Source organism: Rhinolophus sinicus, linkage group LG01 (genome assembly GCF_036562045.2).
Source record: "Rhinolophus sinicus isolate RSC01 linkage group LG01, ASM3656204v1, whole genome shotgun sequence".
In the NCBI taxonomy this organism is placed as follows: Eukaryota; Metazoa; Chordata; class Mammalia; order Chiroptera; family Rhinolophidae; genus Rhinolophus; species Rhinolophus sinicus.
Genome location: NC_133751.1, coordinates 190209533 through 190235135, shown reverse-complemented (window position 1 = coordinate 190235135; position 25603 = coordinate 190209533). Strand labels below are relative to the sequence as shown.

The following is a 25603-nucleotide window of genomic DNA, read 5'->3' as shown; positions in this document are numbered from 1 at the left end:
GGGCCAGTCCTCTCGCAAATGTATTGCCTTGGTCAAGAAAAATGTATTCGTAATGTTTTGAAATTGAATTTTTGGGGGTGATGTTGGTTAATGACACTGTATAAGTTTCAAGTGTATAGTTCTATAATACATCGTCTGCATATTGCACTGCGTGCGCACCATAGTTGGTAAATTCTTCAGCCCTGCAGGCCCTATAATCAAGCCTAGGCCCTAATGGTGATAAGTTACCATATCTTTGAATATTAAGATTCTTTACTGTGAAGATAACAAAGTATTTTTTGTCAAAAATGTATAAAAGATAACACACTGGCTTAGTGAACATCCATGCTATTGGTCTGAACATACTCTTCTCACCGATGTCCCTGACCTGGGGGTCTGTGCCACACCACACAGAGTACTAGATGAAGCCACTTTGGGAACTACTTAAGTAAAGTATACTATACTCTGGACTAATTGCTTTATCCCATTTATTTGATCTGAAATATCATTCAGAAGCCACTTTGGGGAGAAGAGAATTTATGATCCTAAGCAGATTTCAGCCTCCCAATTGAATAATTAAAAAGAAAAGCATTACCGCCAGATGTGCATTGGCAGATCCTTTGAACAGATGTTGGGTATGATGGATCTGTGGAGCTAGTGGAGACACCTCACATCCTCTAGGCCTGCACAGAAATGATTCAGTTTATTAGGCAATAATATTGGTGATGAAGTTTAACGACATAAACTGGAAGGAAAGCAAATCACATCTGAAATGATTGGAAAACAACCAAAACCATCACAATTTTATGGGAAAAGAAAAAGCATGGAATTTGCCATTTTGCCAGTATATAAAACTTTCGTGGAAGATGCATATTTGAGCACATTCTTGCTGTGGGGTATATGAGGGTGCAATGATATTTCTGGATTCTTATGTGAACCTGTCCCTTTATATTTGTGTGTGTGTGTGTGTGTGCATGCGTGCATGTGTGTGTGTAGAATCTAATCTGTTCTTTCTTCTACTACAGCCACTGTACTCCCCAGTCCAAGTTCTGATTTGGAAAGTACTGGAACAGATTCTTTCAATGGTAGTCAAGTCCTTGCCAGGATCCTTGATTTGGAAAAGGTAATGTTACTCAATTTTCTAGTGAACTGATAGTATAGAGCAGTTGAACGAACGCCTCTTAAGTTAGTAGAGGAATGGTCTAAATAGGAAGAGATTTGGGCCATCTTTCCCATTTGGAGAAATATCTCAAGAAGAATCTTTTCTTAGGAGCTCTTCAATTAAAAACAAACAAACAAACAAACAAACAAACAAACAAACAAAGCCAGCTTAATTCTGAGACATTCTGAATTCTTTAAGATCTTAGATATTTATTTACTTTCCTGTTAAGTTCCTTAACTAAACTTGAGATTTTCCTTCAGTAAGAAATGGGGTGGTATATATGTGATCTTTTTATTTTCTGAAGCAGGGAAGGGAAAAAAGCTATATGAAAGCAAATGAAGGTATAGCACTCATTAAGCTTGCTGCCTCATTCATACTGATAACACCTTTGGAAAAATTAGAGCAATGGAAAACATCTCTCTAAAGTAGTAAAATCCTTTTCCTTCGCAGAATTTAGAGAGCTTATCTATGGATCTCCCTCTGTCTACTAGTCATTTTCTTTAAGATTCCAGATTGCAAGATAATACACATAATTTCTGTCAAAGGTGTAAACTGGCAGCCTGTGAACTAAATGTGTGTGCGTGTGTGTGTGTGTGTGTGTGTGTGTGTAGGGATTTTAAGAAATGGAATTTTAAGGCCTTTAGGCAGAATAGGTACTCTTCTATTAACTATAATCCCCACTGTCTTTCATCCAGCCAGTTTCATACATTTAAGTTATTTGGCTGGCCCCTATAGGCATTTGAGCCCTGCTTTACATGCTCTTCAGAAATTAAGAAGAGGTCATGTTAAACATTTTGCAATAGACAAATCTCTCTCTCTTACTTACACACAAGCATCTTAAATAATACATCCATATCTTACGTAGTAGATGTTTCTGCTTTCTGACTCATGGGGACATATCTCTGACTTTTATTCATATTCCAGTGAACGTAACCACTGCAGCTCAATGTGTCTCTGTTAGTTACCCTTGAGTTAACACTCTGTGTAACTCAGGCATCTCAATAAACAGGTCTATGTTAATAAGGCAAAGGACAACACAAAAGTGGATGCCAGGAAAAGGCACCATACCCACCAAAGCAATTCTGCCAGTGCTGATTGAAATATAAGACTTTTCCATTTAGCCCAGTCTAGACCTCTAGTTTCAATAATAAATAATACTTGAGATATGTAAAGCACGCTGTCTGGCCTGGAAAGCCCTCAATGTGCCCAGTTAATCCCAATTTAAAGCCATCCCAAATCAGACTACTGTGTAAACTAGGGAAAGTTATTCTATTATTTTTTCCATACTGGTTCCTAGAAGTAAAAGTCTTGCATTGGATCAGTTAAATTGTTTAATATCTAGAAGAGCAATGCTATTCACAAAAAACTCCATTTCTTTTGTTGAAATTCCCAAGGTCTCTTTCTCATATGGAATAAAATTACAGAATTTCGTGAGGCAGCGCAGAGTCATATATCCAGTGGAGATAAGTCAGAAAGGAATTTTCTATGTATAGATACATATTTTTAGAGTAATTGGAGCAGGGAAGGGATGTAAAAATTAGGATGACATATTGATGCCCATGTCAGCAATCTCTCTGATTCCGCTTTCTTTCTCTTTACTGCTTTCTGCAACTCTTGCAAGAATAAGTGGAGAAATCATTTTGGGGTGAGTTTATGTGCAGCGTTAGGGAGGAGATATGGATGAATGACTGGAAAACCTGGCACTTACAGTATATCCTAGAATAAGTGTATCCTGTTTTTTCCCCCATTACCTTTAGAAGCTGGGTCACTGGAAAGCAGAGTGTAGATTTTGTGATGTAAACTTAAGGGGAGGATGAAGTTAGTTGGCCACCATTTCCCAGGGCTACAAGAATTAATTATTAAGAAGGACCCATTCACTATTACTACTAAATATAATTGGCTCTGTAGTTATCTAAACACATTCATAATGGTGAATGTGCTCAATATTATAGCTGAAAATAGTTCTGTATCTGTGATTGGTCTGTACTATGAAATACATGGGGGGGAAAAAAAAAGAAATACATGGGGGACTTATAATGATTCCATGATAAAAATGCTTTCCATTTGCTTTTGGTAATTACATATCTTTATATATTTTCATATATGTTTTCCTTTTTTCTTCATATGTATAACTCTTTTTTTTAATTAAAGTTTATTGGGGTGACAATTGTTAGTAAAGTTACATAGATCTCAGGTGTACAATTCTGTAATACATCATCTATATATCACATTGTGCATAACTCTTAAATGAAATAATTGCTTTACAAATGAAACATAATCTATGTGTGTCCACTTCTCTAAATGAACACTGTTGGTCTTGAGAATAGATTCTTAAGCTCCTACTTTCTGGAAATCCTCCAAAGATCATGGCCAATTTCGCATGAGACACCTGAGTCTCTGCTGATAAATGCCCAGGAAAAACCAAGATTTTTAAGTCTGAAGATTTGTGTCAGAAAAGATCTGGTGCATTTGTGTTATTTGGCCACAGAGGAAATGAGTGCAGTTAAGCAAATCATATGAAAATCATTTCAATCATAACAATGACAAGAATGACTACATTCACACACTCTCTCAATGACTTTTCATGGGTAAACCCAGTGTTTTTTAGTGTTATTTTCGTAATTGCTATAATGCAGGACCTTAAAATGACTATTGTGAAGATAGGTCAGTTTACTTGAAGACTTGAATACTTTAATATCTATATTTGCTAACATTATTATCCCACTCTTCTCACACACAATTTTAGCTGTTAAAGCAAAATTCAACTACGGAAGATATACGAAGAGAACTGTGTGAGAGCTATCCAGGGTATATTGCTGATTACGCCTTCTCTTGGACCATTCTAGAGAAAAACATTTTTAATAAATTTTGCCTGTCCAACATGACCCTTTTAGAATCTTCTCTCCAAGAACTAACAAACCAGTTTTCTCAGGTGAGTGTCAATATTTTAATATGAGAAGATCTCCCAAACCAGGTCCTAGGGAAAAACAAAAATATTACTCAGAAGCTAATTTTATTTTAAGAAGTTCATTGTAATTTCCCAAAATACAATTTTAAATATTTTGTATTAACTACAGCTCTGTGACTCAAACTTTAAATATGCCAATTTCTGTAGGTATAGGAAAAATATGCAATTATGTTTAAGAACATTAGATATGTGTGTTTTTTTCTCCCAAGTAAAAGATGACTTCAAACTGAATGAAAACCCAAAAGAATTATTTATGCGAAAATCTAGAATTTCAATGCTTTCAAAGTCAATAAGCCATGTGATGACGTGTTGAAGTTTCATTTTGTCCTATTTGTGGTTTTATTATTTTAAGATATCGAGGGATCCCAATAACCAGAGGACAGTATTTCAGGAAATGGTGAAAGTACTGTCCTTCTTCTCACAAGTGCAAGAGCAAACAGCTGTGTGGCAGCTTCTCTCTAGTTTTCCAAATGTGTTTCAGAATGACACAACACTAAGCAACGTATTTGATGTTCTTCAAAATGCGAACAGGTAAGAAAATGTAAGAATTAAGTGAGATGTACCTATTCACACAAAAATGTCCTTTTTTTTTCTTTAAATGTTACCTGTGAGGGTCACGGGTAGGTAGGTAATTTAAACACAGACCAAATAATCCTTTGGCACCTTATTGCAGATTTTAGCAATGAAGGTAAGGATATTAGTTAAGCAAAGAAGAAACACACACTGCGGTCATCAGGGTTATCAAAACATACATGAGAAAGTGAGGAGGGTTACTAATCTTAACAATGAGATTGTTAGTTGGTATCCTGAGCTTTTGAGAAAGAGGTACATAGCAGGACCAACGGTAGATTGGAACCTTGGCTCAGGCTCATTCAGAGACAAGAGCTCTGTGTATCTAGCATTGAAATTGCCCAAGAATAAACTACCTCATTGGGTTTTTATTGATAGCATCCAATGTAAAACAGCACTGTTGGTTAGAGTTTTGAAACAAGCCACCTCAAGGGTGTTGACATCCCTCATGTGCAGCCAGCCTATAAAATGATCTTTCTAAGCCTGCATTTTGGGATGGCTTCATTTGACATAGATGACAAAAATATTTGAAAAGTTTTATAGAAGAAACCCCTTTAAAGGCTGCTTTCCTCATAAAAGAGATCAGAGTATTGCCAGCATTTAGAGTTTAATAGTCTGGCACTTATATTTTGACTGCCCTGTCTAGTTAATTTGAAAATGTGCATTAAAAGATCAACAACTTGATCTTTTGCCGGTTGGCTCAGTTGGTTAGATCGCAGTGCTCATAACACCAAGGTCACTAGTTCAAGTCCCACATGGGCCAATGAGCTGCACTCTCCCCAATTAGATTGAAAACAACGACTTGACTTGGAGCTGATGGGTCCTGGAAAAAGACACTATTCACCAGTATTCCTAAAATAAAATAAAATAAAATAAAAGTAAAGTAAAGTAAAATAAAATAAAATAAAATCAGGCCCTAGGTCATAGTTAAAAAGAAAAAAAAAAGATCAACAACTTAATCAACAGCTATCAGTTATTGAGTGCTGATTACAAACCAGACATTTTACTAGGCCCTTTATATATACATATATATACATATATATGTATATATATGTATATATATATATATATATGTGTGTATATATATATATATATATATATATGTGTATATATATTACATTAAATCCTACAACTAAATTATTATTTATTTTATAAATAAGGTAACAGAGGGTCATAAAATTTAAATATTTGACGATCACGCAGCTAGGAAGGTTTAAATCTGGGTTTTCTAATTCCAGAACCCAGGCTGCCTCTCTCATATGTTATTAAGAGTACATTCCATCTCTAATGTCTGAAGCACCAGACGAGAGTATTCTCATCTTCTTTGGAAAACTTCCAAGAGTTTATGTTTGTTCAAAGACCTTATAATAAGTCATTATGTTGGCACATTAATCTCATTTAATCCTCACAGTAGTGCTTTGAGATTTAGACAACAGATATCCCCATTTTATAGAAGAGGAAACAAACCCTCATGAACATCAAATGACTTCCCCAAGGTTCGGCAATTAGTGCAAAGGCAGGACCTGAACTCAAGGAATCTGAATCTCAGTCCTGTACTCTTTCAACAATAGCATGTTTTAACTAAAACAGGAGCAAGATACTAGGAAGTCTGAAGTTTGAATCTCTAGATTGGCTCTCATTTTAGCACTTAGGGACATTGTCACTCACCCAGAATTTTGACACTCGATCCTCTTCCTCCTATTTATATTCTGTCTTAGAAAACAAACAGATAAATCAAAGGAGAAGAGGGATCGTTTGAATTGTGTAATATAGCAATGAAAAGATTCCAAATAATAAGCATATACAGTAAGATATCACTACACATTCACTAAAGTGGGTAAAATTTAAAAAGATGGACAACCCCAGTTACTGGCAAGAGTATAGAGCAAATCCAACTTACATACATTGCAAGTGACAGTGTAAAGTGATACAATCATTTTGGAAATCAGTGTGACAGCTTCTAATGAAGTTAATAGATCCATATGAGATAGCATTCTACTGTTGGGTATTTACCCAAGAAAATGAAAACATGTCCACGTGAAGACTTGTATGTTAATGTTTATAGCAGATTTATTCATAATAGCTAAAAATTGGGGAGAAAAACAAATATCCATAAACAGAATGGCAAATAATTGTAGTTTATTCATACATTGGAATTCTACTCAACAAGAAAAATAAACAGATTACTGAACCACACAACAAGATGAATAAATCTTATGAATATTCTGCTGGCAAAAGAATCCAGACCAGGACAAAACAAAACAAAACAAAACAAAACAAAACAAAACTCCCACACACATACTGGATGTGTAAAATATTGTATTATTTTATTTATGTGAAGTTCTCAAATTGACAAAATTAATTTATAGTGTTAGAAATTAAATCAGTGCACCCTGGAGCAACTCTTGGGAGCATGAGGAAATTTGAGGGGGTTATCTAAATACTTTGTATCTTATTAGCATGGTGGCCACATGAGTATATACATTTGTCAGAATTTACTGAACTGTAACCTAAAATCAGTGCATCATTGTGTATGTGAATTGTACCTCAATGAAATTTGGTTAAAACAACAAATAAAAAACAGAAGTCCCCCAAAACAATATTCAGGAGAAGGTAGAAAACCCAGAAAGTACTTTAGGGTCAAGAAGAAATAAAAAAAAAATACTTTAGGCATTATTTTGGTAAATTACATAGGAAGGACATTGCACTGTGGCTTTTTTAATTCTCTTAAAATTTAAAATATAATGATTGCATATTATAGCATCAGGCAATAGAGTAGGCCGTAAGGTAATGATTACAAATGTTGTAAACCAGCCTACGTAATAATAAAGAAGAAAATAGAAATAGCTGAAAGAAATAGCTTCAAATTATTTATAATGCAGATGACATTTGACTTTTAACCAATCAGAACAACTCTTTTTTAAGTGTTCAACTTATATTTATTTTTTAATTTACTTTTATTGCTAATTTATAATACTTGTTCTTTCTAATATAGTAGTCCTTAGCCATATGTGGTTTTTGACTTAAGGAATCATATTTTTAACTTTATTTACCTTTAATTAATTTAAAATTTAAACAGTGACACTTGATTTAGTAAATGGTAAAACTTTTAATATGTTTAGAACGACATGGGTATGTGAACTTACTTTTTCACTTGTAAATATAATGAAATCTAAATGCAGATGAATTATTCTTAAATGAAAACTTAGCATCTGAATTGAGATGCTCCATAAGTGTGAAATACGTGGTGAATTTTGGAGATGTAGTACACCAAAAGACTTAAAATGTTTCATTAATAATTTTTTATGTTGTTTAGCTGCTTAAATAATATTTTTCAGATGTATTGGGTGAAATAAAATGTTATTAAAATTAATTTCCTTTTTAATGTGACTACTAAAAAATTTAAAATTGAATATATGGCTTGCTTTATACTTCTGTTAGGAAGCCATTTTTTAAACATTTTTAAAAGTTAATTCTTCTTTACTATTGTTATTAAACTGACAGTGTCATTAAAAGTCATAATTTTCTTACAAATGACTATATGTTATCACTAAATTATGGTCTCATTGACTTATCTTAGTCTATGAATGCCATACACATTTTCATCACTTCTTGCAGCAACTTTTTTTAAGTTGCAAGTTGGTATATAACAAAATGACCAAAACCATATTATAAAATGTTAGGGTTATGATAAAAATAGCGAAAGTGAGCAATCGCAAAACATCAAGAAGTGTATATGAAAATATATTCATGATTTTCACCATTTATGAGGAAGAAGCTATGTTGAGATATAAATCAGAAAAACTATGTTTTAACTTATTTTTATTTAAGAGGCCACTTGTTTTGGGTGACTTCCTTTTTTATATGATGAACAGCAGGAAATAAAATCTACTGACATTTTATTAATGATATTCATAACAATAGTGCTGACAGTTTTAATGAAATTGCCAAGTATTTAGTCTTTGAAGGTGTTACTTTAGGACGGCAGATCAAGGAAGTCAGTCCAAGAACCAAGTTGGGAGAAGGCTGGCAGAGTCTATTTAAATGGTTACCATGAACATCAGGGGTCAGATACAAACTAAAGTCTGAGAACCAGGAAATTCTCGGGGGCAAATATAAAAATGTCTGAGGTATCAACTGTTATGTATAGAGAGCAGAGATGAAAATAAGACAGCCATCTCTATGGCCAAACACACAGCTGGCATAACAAGTTAACAATGCCTGTGGGCTATGTGCAGAAATGCTCTGCCCTCCTCCTCCCCTGCCATGTTGGGGCAAAGTTTCTGTGCCAGAGGCAAGGCGTGGAGTGGAAAGAACACAAACAAGCTCTACTTATTATTAACTCGGTAAAATTGTGTAAGTTATTTAACTTTTTGAACTTTAGTTTTTCCATCAGCAAAACATGTAAATAAAATTGACTTCATGGAATTATTAGAGAACTAAATAAAATTATGTGTGTGTGTATACATATATATGTATACATATATATGTAATATGTATACACATACACCCTTATCTATATGTATATACTGGAAACTAGAGGAAACCCAAAATTTAGCACTCTAAATATAGCTTTCACTCATTCCTAGAAAGGTAAAATTAGAATAATCTTAATCTAAATATTAAAAATTCCAGAAATATTACAGACTACCATGAACGTATATGCACATACTATATCTATTGCTAGAGTGAGCCTTCAGTTGGCTAAGATACATGGGAAAAAACTGTTAGCTCATTTGTACTATATTTATGATTACAATGCAAATTGTTAACAAAGCCTTTTGTTCTAGTTACTAATGTAAATTGAAGCATTGCCTCAGCCTTGAGCATTGGCATAAAACACAGTCTTTGTGAAATTCAGGAATATATGTACAATGCCAGCATTTTTTAAATGTACTAATAACAAAAAGGGGATTACATTTCTTAGGTAACTAATTGCTTTTTCGAAATATGGAGTGAACTCAAGCATAAGTGAATTTGCTGATTGTCCATCTCCAATGCAGACTGCCCTTCTTATTGGTAACAAAATAATCCTAGGAAGACAGTGCCAGTTAGGCTGGGTATTAATTTTGAGCTAAGTGCCTCAAAAGTGGGCCACTTAGAGGATAGAATTTAAGGTTAGCTCCATTTTTGTTTGTTTGTTTCAAAAACAGTACCATTTATTTAGCAAAAGACAAATATTTATCAAATGCTTAAACAGTAATTATTCCTGTAACTGAGTCCTTTATATGGGCTTGACTTTTAATGAAAATAATTTCCAATATTTAACTTTTCGCTTTAATTAAAAAAGAAAAAGAGTGGTATCCTTTTATTGGAAGTTGCTGTTTCTAACCACTTATTTTTAAGACTTAACAGAAACAACTGATGTGAACTCTACTCCCTTACTTTAAGTCCTTTGAATCCCAAGGTTTTAGCATCCTGGAAACGTGAAGTGCTCTGTCTGGTTCTGGGGCGTTTTGTTGGGATTTTGTGCATGAACGGACAAACAAGTAATTAAACAACAATAGCAGCACCTTGTTCTTTATGTTATAAGAATAATTTTCTGTATCATAGACATTTTCTCCTTGAATAACCTTTTGTTTCTCTCTGCAAACCTGGAAATGCAAACTTTCATTGTTTTTCGACTCATTAGTGTGCTGCTGGTTGTGCAGAAGGTTTACCCACGCGTCACAACTAATGAAGGTTTCAGAACTCTCCATAAATCTCTTAAACATCTGCTGTACACTCTGAACTCCCCAGCTCAAGGTATTATATTTTTATCATATTGTATTCACTTCTGTGTCTCAAAGCCTGTTAAAAATGTAAAACAAAGTGCGATGAAGTAATCATTTGTGGATGACATTATTCTTAGGTGGGGACATATGCTGTCGCTAAATCTGGACATATAGCTAATCAAAGTGTGGAGAAAGGGAGAAATGGCTGGAAAAGAGGTTGTGACTTACTAGGGCTTTTATTTAGGGGGAATGTTCTCTCTTAGCTTATCAAACTATGTTTATACATGGTAGGAAAAATAAATGTCAGGGAGCAAGCCTCAGCAAATAAATTTTTATCAGTAATTTTTAGAACAAAAGCCTACCCTGAATTTAAGTGTGTTTTTGCCCTCATTTCCAAATTTTGGCTCTTATTGGTAAAAATATACCCCTCAACCAGCCATCTTGAAAATGCATGATGGAGATCAATGCATGAATAAATCAGTGTACATCTACTGTCAATCCCAGGAAGACAAGCTATAGCATGTAACTAGTGAGTCAGGAAATATCACCTTTGCCTGTATAGAATAGCATATACCACACACATGGCAATACATGACATATACACACAGACACACAAACACAGAGATTCAGCGCTGTGAGGAATAAATCCCTATTCCCCAAATAAAATGTTTGGTTAGCATTTATCTCTTGAGTGAGTTTAGAATTAGGTTCTCTCAGCTGAATTTGTCAGCTTTTACGCATAGACTTTACCTTTGGGTTACAAATAAGTATCCTAAGAGCATCAGGTCATAAGCTGATTGTTTATTATAAGGTCTTAAACCATTAGTTTTTATATGAAAAGCAGATTTGGAAAGGCTTTAAAGAATTCTCACAGGAGGGTCTAATATGCTTTTGGATACCAATTTATATTAGTCCAGAGCATTTTTTTTATATCTAAAATTACAGAATTAATGACTAGCTTTCAAGATTGTTGTTAAATTCAACTGTTTTAAAGAACATTGGGTATCAGACTTTAATTCTCTCTAATAAGAAAGTCAGATTTGAATCAGTTTAATGTGCTATAGTACCATTCTTCTTAGAGATAATTTTTAGCCACATGGGCATTTGACTACACTTCATGGTAAACCATGCAATTTTGCATTATATTTATGAAAGATTGGACTTTATTCAAGCAATTTTGAAAATAAAAATACCTAGTTACTTAACCAGCAAAAAAAAAAAAAAAAAAAAAAATTAAAAAAAATAAAAAATAAAAAATAAAGAACATTGGGCGGGGGGGGGAGAAGAAAGGCTTACTCTAAAAAAAGTCCAGGTCAGAAAACCAGAGAGTGAACTAACAAACACCAATTATTTCCTCTGTATTTTTTAAAAATATATTTGCATTTTAAAGACTTGAGAACTTCAATTTTCTCCTTACCATTCTTTCCCTTTTCATCTTCACACTCACACCTGGTAATTATATAAAATAAAGGGACAAAGTTAAAAATGTTTTTACAAATAACAAAAGCTCATCAGTGCCTTAGAAGCCAGAGAAGTCGGCAGCACTTCCTATTAACTCAGGCAAAAAAACGTTTTTCCTGGTGAACAACGTAACTCAGTTTTTCTGTATTTAACAATGGCCATGTTTCACGTCTATGACGATGCTAATGATTTTGGCATGCATTAAAACATGCCATTGAATGGTCAAGATGACAAGGCAGTAACATCAAGAAAACGTGTTTTGATTTGAAAATTTGATGTGCCTAAATCTGTTAGTTTCCTACACTTGTGACTTCATCAGTCTGAGAATACCGATGCAGTAACATTAACGTCAATTCCTAAAAGTCATTAACCCCAAGTCCCTACCTGCTTGAGTAGAAATTTTGTGGCCTTTGAAAAAATCCTTGTAATTATTTTCGGAAATCCTTCAGTCAAGCCACACTTATCCTTGAAGGCTGAATCTGTGACTCTGGTCAACAGCACAGGGGTCTCTAGCCCCATGTATAGCCTCCTGCCACATTGCCCAGGCCACCCTGTTCTTAATGTTCATGGCATTTGTGAAGTGAACATATTTTTCCTCCTTGGCTTTATATTCAGTTGAGCTGGAGTGGGGTAGTATCTCATAGCAGGGTTGCTTGGGTCCTCTCTGATGTATGACAGGGTTGATATAGCTTTGAAAATCCTGCACCACTCTTTCAAAGAAGGACAGTAAAAAAAGATAGTATGTTTTTGTGTCAGTAAATACTTTGTTATCTCAAATCCCTTTATCATCAACACAATCCTATGAAATGTAGCTATTACCCCATTTTACAGACAAAGAAACTGAGGCAAAGGGAAGCTGGACTCTTTGCGTATGTTATACACTCAGCAAGTGTACAAACTGAGATTAAATCCTGGATCTGTCTATGCCCAAAGCCAGGTCCCGTGAACTCTTTGCTAGATGACCTTGCTCATATTTACTATCTGGGACATATACAAACTTGCTTCCAGGATATTTCATGCAAATACCAGCCACTACCAAACCTCAGAATGTCTGCATTTTCAGCCACTGATGGAGTTTGACTCATTGTGCAAGATTCCTTTCCACATAATATGTTTTTCTATAGCCATGCCCCCATTCCTTTCCACATTCTGATTTCTACAACCTCCCCTACCCATGTTTATTTCTGATTCAACCTTGATTATGAACATACTTCAAGATTTCTTCAGGAGCATCCTCAGCAAGCATGAAAATATGGAGATGCTAATAAACTCTGAGGAAGGAGATTATCTCCTTAACTCTTGTCTTAAGGAATCTAATTCTCAATGAGAATCCCTGCTTCACAGTATAATATTTAGCGTTTCCATTTATAAGCACTCAGTTTTGAGAGCAAAGATTACCTTTGTGACTCATTGAAGTTTGTTCTTTTGCAAAGAAGTAAATTATATGCAATTACGTCTTTAACTAGAGAGCCATCCTTCCTGGGGAAAAGAGGTTATCTGTGCACTAGATTTCTATTGCTATGGACACCATTTTTAAGCATTCCTAATTCTATAAATTAAAAAAAAAGTAAAATCTCCCGTTTAAAAGGTCTATAACATTGCCCCCCTTCATTAAAGCCTATTTAGTACAGTATTTCCTCCAAGACACTTTATAGTCCAGAAGGAAAAGTGGCCAGAGGAAAAAGTCCCTGCTAACATCAGGAGCAAGTCTATCATTGATATGTATGAAGTTAATTTCTATTAGTGACCCATTATAAACACTTGATGAAGAAGAGAAATTCCATACAATATATTATACAAATGCCACTGAACTTGGCTGAGCATCACATACGAGTTCAACGTGAGGAAGATTTGGTCAGAGAAAAGTGGTTTTATATATTTTTACATTGCAAAAAGCAAAAATCACAACAGAGTCCTATCCTTGATTATTCTATATATGGCTGCCAATAAATAATCAGTATTACCATCATTAATTAGATTGATTTATTCTGTGTATCTTCATTCTTGGTCCTTTAACTCAGTGATGCATAACACTCATTAAGACACTAATATTCAGTTGCACCTTGAGTAGTGCACAGGAAAATTCTGCTCTGCTGAAGAGGAAAACTGGAAAAGCCACTCTGCCAGTCACTAGGGATGGTGCAGACATTACTCAGATATGACTGATACAGACACAGATAAGGAGGTCTTTAATTCTGTGATACTCTTTACACACACACACTAATTTAAATAAACTAAATGATCAGCACGAGAAAAGTATGGATGATTGCATAGTTTTGCACAAGGACCTTTATTAGAAGGCTTTAGGGCAAGCTAAGTAGAGATAACGGGAGAATTATTAATGCTGATAATAAAATTTCCTACTGAAAGTGATTAGGCCAATGTTAAAAATGACTGCACCAAAACATACTTATTCATAAGGAATAAGTAGTGTCTGAAGAGAAGACTGAAATAAGTGATACCGTTTCCCTAAGGGTACTGAATGAAAGCATTGGATTTATGATGTTTTTGTTTATGCAGTAGCCACTTAAAGTATTTTCATTTTCTATTTTTCATGTGAATGCTAATGCACACTTACTCTTTAATGATACAGCGTTACGCGGCAAGCTGACTCAGCAACATATTTAACTTCTAGGGGCAATTCTGTGTTGAATTAGATCTTCACATATGGTTTCCATTAGACCCAACTTAGTGATTACCTTCCACACTCCAAACATTCATATTATTTGAGACCAGTCAGAATCGTTCTGTTAACATTAGCCAATTTGCATTCACAGTTGCATTCAATTGAAATCAGTGGCTGCTTTTTGAAAGATAAAAAATATAGATTAGTGACAGCAGATGTTCCTGAATTCTAGACAACTGAAGGCAAAGAAAATTCAGTGATCCATGACTGAAACTGGCTTCATTTGATTAACAAGTCACATGGTAATCAATCTGTATTATAATATTCAAGAGTCATCTATGCATACAGGTCTTAGGATAAAATAATGTAACAGTTGGATGCACGGAGAAAGAATTTGTTAGAAATGCATGAGCTCGACGGTTGGGATTGTTTTAAGTATAGGCATCCATTTCCTATAAATATCCTAAATGTTTCCAACAAAAGAGCATAGACAACATTTGTAAAATCCTTTGGAGGAAAATTCTGCAGATTTTTTGCATTATCTCCCCGTTAATTTGACCTGGGATGATTTTTGCTAAGAAAATTAAATCATTTAAGCAAACATTAAATATTTACCTATATAAATGTTATTATTTTAGGTGGTGCTGATAATACAACACATACGTGGAGTGAAGAAAATGGACAGTCACTTTCCCCAAGCAGCCTGGCTGCACAGTAAGTCTCTCTTGGTTTGTTTCTAAATTAGTAGGTCACTTGGCTGAAGCAATGCAAACAATTCATAGACATAATTCTTGTATATGTGTAAGACCATGTCATAGAAAAATCAACCATTGACTGACCAAAGGAAAGGACGTAGTTGAAGTGTAGTAAAGTTGAAACTTATAAGGATCTCTTTTTCAGTTCTAAAATTGTACTACTAGATCCAATGTGTCCTGTCTGGATTGTGTACAATGTGTCAATAAGGAAAATCTAGTTGGAGAGCTAATATCCAACTCTTATAAGACCTTTTATTATGAAAAATATATAAGCCTCCAATTTTTCACAATACTATTTATTTCAGTTTTGTAAAACATCAACATATTCCTTATGCCCAGTTGAGGTAATGGAGAACTTTGTTTCAGTAGAATTCAGGTAGCAAAACTGTTTATAGGTAATTTAATTTCGGGCTCCTATTGGGGCATGTAAATATGTTGTCTCAGGAATAGGTAGTGGAAGTGACAGCTGCAACCTTGGCTTCTAAGGACCATGAATGTAGGCAGTTTCCTGTAGTAATTGTAATAATTATCGTAGGCAATGCAAGCAGTGGCCTGTAGAAGCTGACTGAAGTAAAATCTTATAGTTCAAGGCAAATTTAGAGACTGGATAGCCTGCTATATACAGGTTGTTTAGGCCTGATAAATTATACTATTGAAATTCTTTGACTTTAGTCCCAAATGATACATTTTTATGCAAATGGAAATTGTACTGTGGGGACAGAGCCCCAAAGAGCAATTTCCAGGTTCTCGGCTTCATATGGAAGGGTGCTGGCTCAGGTGGTAGATGGCCGTCAGCTGTGGCTGGTTGGCCATCAGCTGTGGCCATTGAGCCATTGGCCACTAATATAACTGCTGCGGCTACGGAGGAGAGTGGAGGAGAGTAGAGGAGCAGAGTGGAGAGTAGAGGAACAGAGTCGAGGAGAGTGGAGGAGAGTCGTCGGTCGGTTGGCAGAAAAGCGGACAGCAGGTCGCACGTCCTGTGAACCCAGCCTCCAGTGAGACCATAGTGGTATGACTTCCCTACCTATGGCTCCGTGGGTGTTCCTTTTGGGCCTGGCCACATCCTGCATTCTTATATGGGGAGCGGGACCAGACCCTGCATGACTCCCCGCACGACATGTACAAATAAAAACAAATAGTAAGACTTTTTTTTTAATCAGTTTCTTTGTCTACCGTAGAGTCTACAGTTTTTTATAAACGTCCTATTATTTAATAAGAACTTCTCCAACTTTGGGTAATTCTAGGCAAAATCCTTCCATAAATGACCACCTCCTATTTCCGCTGCCATGTCTCTTCTGCTGTAAGGTGGCTGAATCAGACGCTTCTCTCAGAGCAGTAGACTGGCCTTGGGAAATTTATCCCTAGCCAGGATGCCATCTTCCAAGTAGTCAGGTCTTCAAAAATAATTTTTTTAAAAAACCCAAACCTTTGAATTGAGACAACTGGATGCTTATTCTGAAGCCAGGTATCTTTATCAGAGCCTTGAGGCTTCCATAGAATTGATAATGTTAATGACTCAGACCTGCAAATTCTACAGCAAATGTAGTTAGTTGCTGACAGCTAGCTGACAGTTTATTAGGAAGAACTTAATACTTTTAAGATGATACTTGTTGAGATTGATCAAATTAAGGGATTACCTGTCTTTGGACTTCCTTTCCATTCCCCCTTTAAAATAATCACAGAGTGGCAATATTTGGTGTAGGATAATAAAAACTAAAACTAAAAAAAAACAAAAACTTTGGTCTGGAGTTTTCTGAAGAAAGTTGCTCAAAACCATTTTCTCTCATAGCTCTTCTCCTTCTTTATTATTTTTGTTCTAACTTTATTATTTTTATTGTTTTTTGTGTGTGCGTGTGTGTGTGCACACTCATGCATGCACACATCCGTAAGTTCATCTTTTATTGTAAGCATTTTTGGGAAGTAGATAGGATTATATATAAAAGACCTATCAATAAAATGGTTTGAAGGAATATTGGGTGTTTATGCCAAGACAGTGGTACATAGATATGGAATCTAAATATTGGGAGTGTATTAAATCTAATCTCAAAAATTTTGTCCATAAAGTGTTCTTTAGGACGCTAAGAGAATAGCTTAGATGATATTTCAAGGTCACTTCTAGCCCAGCATTTTTCTATTTTAAGCTTAAAATTTTACCTCAAGAATCTCTTGTACCATTATATCTGGAAGTTTAGTTCAATATTTTGCTATTGAGCATTGCACCAGGATAGAAATGGCTGTATGCTATAATAACAATGACAGAGAAAAAGACAGCATTGGGAAGAGAGTCTCTGGTCAAAGAAATGCCTAAGCAAAAGCAAGAGGGCTTGGAAATGGTTGCTAGTTTTTTTATTTATTATTTATCTTTTTTCTTAATGTGGAGGCTATGAATTGTATTTAAATAAGAATCAGCCATCCGATCAATTAGCTGTGCTCTGACTGCTAAATGAGAGACTATCTTGATATAGATTTTTTTTCCCTTTTTTAGTTCCTTAAGGATCCATTGTTTTTAACCCACATTTAAACACCCTGAGACTTCTTTAATGTTAATGCAAATACTTTCCTAGCTATGCCAGGAAAATCTCTCCTAATAGTATTTGAAAATGTAAGTTAAAGATCGGACAAGACTAGTTAATTGGTGTGTCGTGCAGTTTGATTCAAAGTAGATGATCCCCAAATCAGCCATTGACATTCATTCTATGTCTAGCAATAAAATTCAACAGTAGAAATTAAGAGAAGTTATTAAATAAATAGAGAAACAGCCTCGCAGTTAAAGTGGCAGAGCATAAATAACACACACGCATTTATTCGCTCACATCCGTGTGCCTCAAAAGCTTAGGCTAGTCCTCGTATGCCAGTCAATGTTAAAAGAAAGTGGTTAATTTGGGAATACTAAGTTGGTTGTTGTTGTTGTTTTTTTAAAGAATTTATACTGTTCAGTTGAATTCCACTATTTGAAAACTCATAATGAAATGAATTTAAATTTATTTAGAGGATGGTATGGTATAAAAGATCTAGCAGATCATCCAGCCCCCTACCTCTCATTTGACAAGAGAAGAAACTGAGGCCCAGGGTGGGGGGGGTTGCCAGATTTAGAGGAAAAAAGGAAAAGAAGAAGTGAAAAAAAAAAAGAAAGAAAAAGAAAACCATGCAGGACTCATATGGGATGTACTCACATTGAAAAAACTACTTACTATTAACCTGAAAATCAAATTTAACTGGGAGTTCTGTGTTTCATCAGGAACCTTTCACCCAGTGAGTTTCTTCCACATAAATATGCCTAAAGATGATCTTAATATCACTTATGATTAAATCTTTAAATAATTAAATATAATGATACTGCCCACGGAAAAGGTAAGTACTCAGAGAACCAAGAACCACACTGCCATTGTGCAGTTGGGATGAGGGATGATGTCCTACTTCACCGTGTTTCAATGTTCAAGCCAACCATGTCAATGAACTGAAAAAATGGCTTTGCTCCTTTGTATATGACCTAACTTACATATTCTTTTCTAATTCTATAGGCTCCTAATACTGGAAAACTTTGAAGATGCCCTCTTAAATATATCAGCAGATAGTCCTTATATTCCTTACTTGGCATGTATCAGAAATGTCACTGATAATTTGGCCAGGGGATCACAAGGTATTACTCTTCTTAATAGTGAAAATGCTGCTCATGGTTTCTACTTCTGTCCTAAAGTAGTAACTCTTTTAAGACATTTGTTTAAAAAAGAGAAAAAAATTAAAAATCTTAGTTTCCATTTGCATCAGTTTCAGTTTGATGGTTCAATATATGAAAGGAATATGTAATCATATTATTATGTTATTACTTCTCTTGCTGCTGCAAGGACCACCTGGTCACCTGGAAAAACTTTATAATGACCATATAACTGATAATGTGATACTGGCCACCTGGACAAACTTTCCAAAGGTGCAGAGTCATGAGGGGTTCACACAACACTTCATGATGTTTTCTATGCCCTTAATAATCTCAGTTGTCAAAATATAATGAAGATTGATAATATAGACTTGCAAAAGCAGTTGTAAATTACATAAACAAAGGAATTTTTGTGGCAGACAGTTTTTACTTCCTACCTTTATACATTTTGTTTTCAATTTTCTGCCTATGAAGATTGCATTTAATCAAATGTGTCTTTTTTTTCTTTTAAAGAGAAAAGTATCTGTTTTATCACATTTTGTAAGAGATGTATATTCACTTTTCCTACACCAAAATCATTTTTTGAGACTTAACGAGAAGTAAATAGTACAACAAATAATTAAACATGGTCTCTGTTTAGCAGGCCTGAATTAATTGAGGTCACAAAGGCATATTTGTGTTACAATGATTATACAACCTGTTCTTCCCTAAACACTTCAACTTAATGGTATGTCCAAAAGTCATAAATAAAAGCATATTCAGTTCACAAAGAGCCAAAATTGTTGCACACCTTTGCTAGAAATATTTTTGTCTCTAAGCAGAATATCTATGAATATTTTAAAAATAATGAACTCTATAGTCTCCAGGGTTCAAGGAAAGGTTAAATTTTCACTCCTCTTAGATTTAGATTGAACTAGACTATTGTCTTAGAAAAAAACTTAGTAATAAATTAGGATAAAAGTGTCTTTCAAATGGGTTTCCTAAATGACCTTGCAATTTACATAAGGTAACTTTTCTTCCCTCCTTTACAGAAAATTTAAGACTCCTGCAATCCACAATTCAATTTAAAAAATCTTTTCCTGAAAATGGTTCCTATGAGGATTACTTCTCTTCACTTCCTGAAGTCCTGAAATCAAAAGTAAGCCTTGAAAAAACCAAAACAAAAGAAAACCTCAAAACAAAAGAAAACAAGACCTCTAAACAAAACAAAACAAAACAAAACAAAACAAAACCTCAAAACAAAACAAAACAAGACAGCTTTTAGTTTAAGTTTTAAGTCTGTATCTTCATAAATACTGGTCCTATTTTGACTAGGTTCATGCTGCAAAAGGGTGACAGAAGTGTTCTGGTGCTGTATGGTGGCATTTTGTTTTTAATCAGTGAGTAACTGCATGAAACAACCCATAACAGCCTTATTGCAGGATGCACATACATCCACAAAGGAATAACTAATAATATACTTATCTTATTAAGCGTCAGGATTTGCAAAAGCATTCATAATATTATTTCTAACTGGAGACGGCTTTCATTTCTAAAACTAAAATTCAACTTCAAAAGCTGATGTTTTAGACTTCACAGTGTCCAAAAAAATCTCAGAAGTTGACTCACCTTATTTTTATTATTGCCATCAGAAGCAGAAACTAATAATTCATATCAAAGTGTATGCCATTGAAGAAAAGCAACTACAAGCATTTAAAACTGAAGTTTGTCTGAATTGGTTCATGTTTGTCTGTCTATTCTTTGTTTAGCTCATGTATGTAGTGTGCAGGTTATCATGAAATTCACTTCATTTCTTAAATAACCCTATTAAATTTTGAAAGCAACTTTCCTAGTAAGAACAGCAGTTTAATTTGATTTATGTAGGCAGGGATAAAGTAAAATTAGAATTGGTTTATTCAGGGCAAGCATGACTTGCTGTATAGTCAACATGGTATAATTAAGCAGGCATCTAAAACATATGTCCATGTATATTACAAACAAATATACTAGTTAGATTACTTTCATTTTAGTCCTGGTCTTCTACACAAATCAAAATTTCTAGTGTACTTAATTTAGCACTATCTTAATGTGTTTGTGTGAAGGAGAAGGAAGTTATGCATTCATCTGGAAAATTCCTGCTCATCTTTCAAGGACAAGTTTAAATGTCACTATTATGATATTAGAGTATCGTCTTTCTCCCTGTTTCCCAGCCAGCATAATGACTTTGTGCACATATAATATTAATCCATACTTTCATTCCATCCATCATCTGTGCTCCCTTAACACTAATGTATTTCTTTAAAAGACATAATCTCTAACCCCGAAATCTTTATAATTAATTCAGTGGAGATGGAAAAGCAGACAGCAATTATAGCACAGTGAGATAAGTGTTGTGATAGGCGAAAGGACAGGATTCTGTGTATGGATGTGGGGTATTTAACTCAGCTTGCTGGGGATGAAGGTAGAGAGAAAAAAAATTGAGGAAGAAATAACGCTTACTCTGAGTCTCACAGGCCTGTGTAGGATTAGGTTACAGTCCTACATTCCAGACATAGAGACCTACATTTCTAAGACACAGATGTGAACCTGAAGGATAGATAAAGGTTACTCGGGGTCATATGTCCAGCTGGAGCTGGAGGGGCCTATGGGAGAGGCAAGAAAGCGGGATGCAGAGAGACTGGGCCCAGATCCGAAAAGCCTCTTCATGTTTAGTCAAAAAATTAGAATCTAATCCTGAAAATTGTGAATTTGAAGGTGACATTTGCATTTTAGAAAGAGATCTCTCTGGGAGAATCATGGAGAATCAGTTGGAACAAAGCCAAATATGTGATATTTAGAGTAACCTAAGCAAAAAGTGAGACTGTCAGTGGCAGAGACTAGAAGGAAGGGATAGTTTCAAGAGCAATGCAGGAGGCTGAGTTGACACAAAATGGCAGCTGGTTAGGTGTGAGGCATAAGAGAGAGAGTCTCTGGTGACACCGATTTCTGGCTTTTGGAACCTGTTACTTAGCATTATAGTTTGTTATATATGCAGGGTCTATTTCCCACACATGTAAACTCTGATGAAATTATGCCTTCTGCATCTCTAACGCCTCTATCACATAGTAGGAGTTTAAGACTTGACTTTTGAATGTATGAACAAATGAGGGTGTTAAAGTAGAGCCCTGGAGATGTAATTGTGTTACTTGGACAATTACTAATTGTAGTTCTGAATTTGCAAAGCAACTGGGCAGTTCACAACATACACTAGAGAAATGGAAATGGTACATTCTCAATCATCTCCGCTAATGGAATGGGAATGGAGCTAAGAATAATTTAAAACAGCATCCACAGTTTTAATATACTGTTTCCCTTGAGGGTTATACTAGGAAAAAAGTTCTAGAAGGCCCAGAAGTGGAAATAAACTACAATTTTGTCCCTTGGGTAGAAAAATCTATTGTCCTTTATAACAAGCATGGCTGCTGTTTGCAACTGCCAGAACCCATTCAACTAAAACTACAAGATCTATGAGGCACGTGGCTAAGTCTGTCCCTTTACGGTTGTGTCCTCAGCCCCTGGCACATGGAAAACGTCCACTACATATCACTGAAAGAGTTAAGACAAACACCTGGAGTTTTACAATAACGATGCTTTCACTTCCCTGCTTTGCCATCCTTGATAATGAGTGCCCTGATGGTGACAGTCAGTTAGGGCCCACCCATTTCAAAACATCATTCATGGTATTTCTAAGAAGGTTTAGACCTTCCAGTATGTCACATACCTGTCTTTCCTTGGTGACTTTTCCTCTGTTTCCACCCCTCTGTCCTAACTCTAACAGTCTACACTTGAGATGTTTTTTGTTTTTTTTCCCTTCTTCCCATCATTGTCTGTTTTATCCTTTTTCTTTCCAATGTCTTGTGGAAAAGATCACTTCCTGTTTGGGGAACGACACATAAAGTGGATATTCCTCCTAATGGGCAGAAATAATACAATATTTTCTTTGTCACTCCTTTACATTTTTATATAGTCCCCTTTCCCCTGCCAAGAGCCCAGGACTGTTGCTGTTTTATCATTTTTATGCCTATGATATTTTGAGGTGTAGATCACCGTGTCGCTTACAATCCTGATTCAGATGCATTTGGGAACCATAGGCAGGGGGAATTCAGTTACAGCTGGATGTGGAATTAATTATGGGTCATTGTTCAAGTTTAGGCCTGAGCCCTTACTCACAATGTGGACCAGAGTGGTGATAAAGGAGAAAGGGGCTCTCTCTATCTGAGGCTGTGACAAACCTGAAATCTGGACTTGACACACACTTTTGAAGAGAGAATTATAATTCTCTGAGCTTATATTGATTATTAATGATCCATAAAGCTTCAAAAGGTTAATGCATATATTGCTTTTAGGAGACAGTAATAAATGACAAATACTAAATGACCATCATGTTGCTTCTGCACTGAAGACCCTGAATTAAATTCTAATTTCAGAGAATGAAATCTACTTCAGTAGCATGGCTAGATTTCTACTTCTTCTTCTACAACTTTTATCAGGCCAAGATTATACTATATCAACGTGTATTGATCTCTCATACATACCATGTTTTACCGAAAATAAGACCTAGCTGGACGATCAGCTCTAATACGTCTTTTGGAGCAAAAATTAATATAAGACCTGGTATTATATTATATTGTACTATACTATACTATACTATATTATATTATAGTAAAATAAGACTGGGTCTTCTGTTAATTTTTGCTCCAAAAGACGCATTAGAGCTGATTGTCTGGCTAGGTCTTATTTTCAGGCAAATGCAGTATATGTCAAACTTGCAACTAAAAATACGTAGTTTGGTCTCTACTGAGTAAAAGTAATTCAAATTTACTACACTCTCAAATACTCAATTCAAACAAATATATTGGGCTACCAGTATTTATTCTTTTATTTAAGAAATCACTAAAAGAAAAGTCACTGGAGGATGTGGCAGGCAGGCTTGGCTCCATTCATTAGAAGTTTAATCATATCTAGTATTTGGAAAATCAAAGGAACGGAACTGAGTGGCCAACATGTAGTTATAGCTGGTAAAATGATTGGATCTCTTACATAATGGAAAATTTTTCATAGCAATAAGACATAGCAAGTAGAATTTTAATACGTATGGGGCCATTTTAGATAGTTCAAAGCCAGAAGTCATTTAGAATATTAAATAGGAAAATAGGCCCCAAATATTTGTTATCTAAGATGATTAGTATTTAATTGCTACCGCCTGCATGTAGTTACTATAAACCTCTCATCCAAGACACACCCTTGTGCTTTTCCCTTTTGATATATGGAAGGAAATATTCCAAACATTTGCCTGTCTCATAAAACAATTCATTTCTATCAAAATACAACTTCTGATTGGAAATTGAGCTGCCATGAATGACACATATATTTGCTTTTTCAGATGTTGCTCCAAATTATTTGACTTCTTAAAAGGAATAGCTGTAAGGGAGCTTCCAAGCATGACAGACCGGGCTTTCCCTGAGGCCTAATTTTCCCCCAGAAAGTATGACTTGGGGATATACCCTTAAAACACACATAGCATAGTGAAGCGCAGAAAGTATAGGTGACGGGGTAGGAAATTAGTTGATTTCCATTTTTCTCCTTTTCCTCCCAGTGTGGTATTTTAAGCCTGTTTAAAGCAGATCCATAGAACAAAGGCACCTAGTTTCCCTGGATAGGTATCAGGGTAACGTCAGAAGATAATGTCAGTAACACATTCTAAATGCAGTCTTTTTAGTGCATGTGATTCTCAGGCTGCAGTTTACAAAGGCTTTTCTTGTCAGTTAAGTTTTTAAATTGTGGTAACATACACATAACATAAAATTTACCACCTTAACCGTTTTTAACTGTATAGTTCAGTCCTGTTAGTTAAACACTTCCACAACATCGTGCAAGCAATTCTTTTAATCTTGCAAAACTGAAAGCCTGTACCCTTTAAATAACAACTACCCATCCCTCTCTCTTTCTAGTCCCTGACAACTGTAATTCCACTTTCTGTCACTATGAATTTCACTAATCTAAGTAGCTTACTTTAGATAAGTAGGATCATCCTGTATTTATTGTTTTGTGATCGGCTTACTTCACTTAGCATAGCATCCTCAAGGTTCATCATGTTGTAGCAGGTGTCTGAATTTCTTTCCCTTTTAGGGCGGAATAACATTCCATTGCATGTATAGACCACATCATATTTATCCATTCATCTGTCAATGAGCAGTTGGGTTGCTTCCACCTCTTGGCTATTGTGAATAATGCTGCTATGAACGTGGGTATAAATATCTGTTCAAAATCCAGTACTTTGAGGTATATACTCACAAGTGGAATTGTTAAATTGTATGGTGATCCTATTTTTAATTTTTCAGGAACCCCCATACTGTTTTCTTTAGTGGCTGCATCACTTTACATTCCCACCAGCAGTGCACAAGGATTCTAATTTCTCCACAGCCTTGCTAACACTTGTTATTTTCTGTTTTTTTATTTTTTTATTTTGATAGTAGCCATCCAAATGGGTATGAGGAAGAAAGACTTGAAGTTCCAAACCAAACCTGCTTTGCTATCTGCACTTACACCTGATTTAAAATATAAACTAAAATATAAAATCAGTTTAAGTATTTGTGATGTAAATGGGATAAAACTAAACTACATCTTCTTAAACTGTGAATCTATAAGATATGAGTTTAGCTGGGAAAGACAGTTCTAATAGGTCCAAAAGTTTT

The 25603-nt window shown here is 35.1% G+C and overlaps 1 protein-coding gene across 1 annotated transcript in view; it reads left to right on the top strand.

Annotated features, from left to right (window-relative positions):
- ABCA12 (ATP binding cassette subfamily A member 12) overlaps positions 1-25603 on the top strand; it is a 164114-nt gene that overhangs the window by 64186 nt on the left and 74325 nt on the right. The window contains exons 5-11 of the mRNA XM_019727083.2: positions 1005-1102; positions 3888-4073; positions 4462-4640; positions 10312-10424; positions 15119-15194; positions 18757-18875; positions 19922-20028. Coding sequence (XP_019582642.2) covers positions 1005-1102; positions 3888-4073; positions 4462-4640; positions 10312-10424; positions 15119-15194; positions 18757-18875; positions 19922-20028 — 878 coding nt within the window. The remainder of the gene's footprint in view (positions 1-1004; positions 1103-3887; positions 4074-4461; positions 4641-10311; positions 10425-15118; positions 15195-18756; positions 18876-19921; positions 20029-25603) is intronic.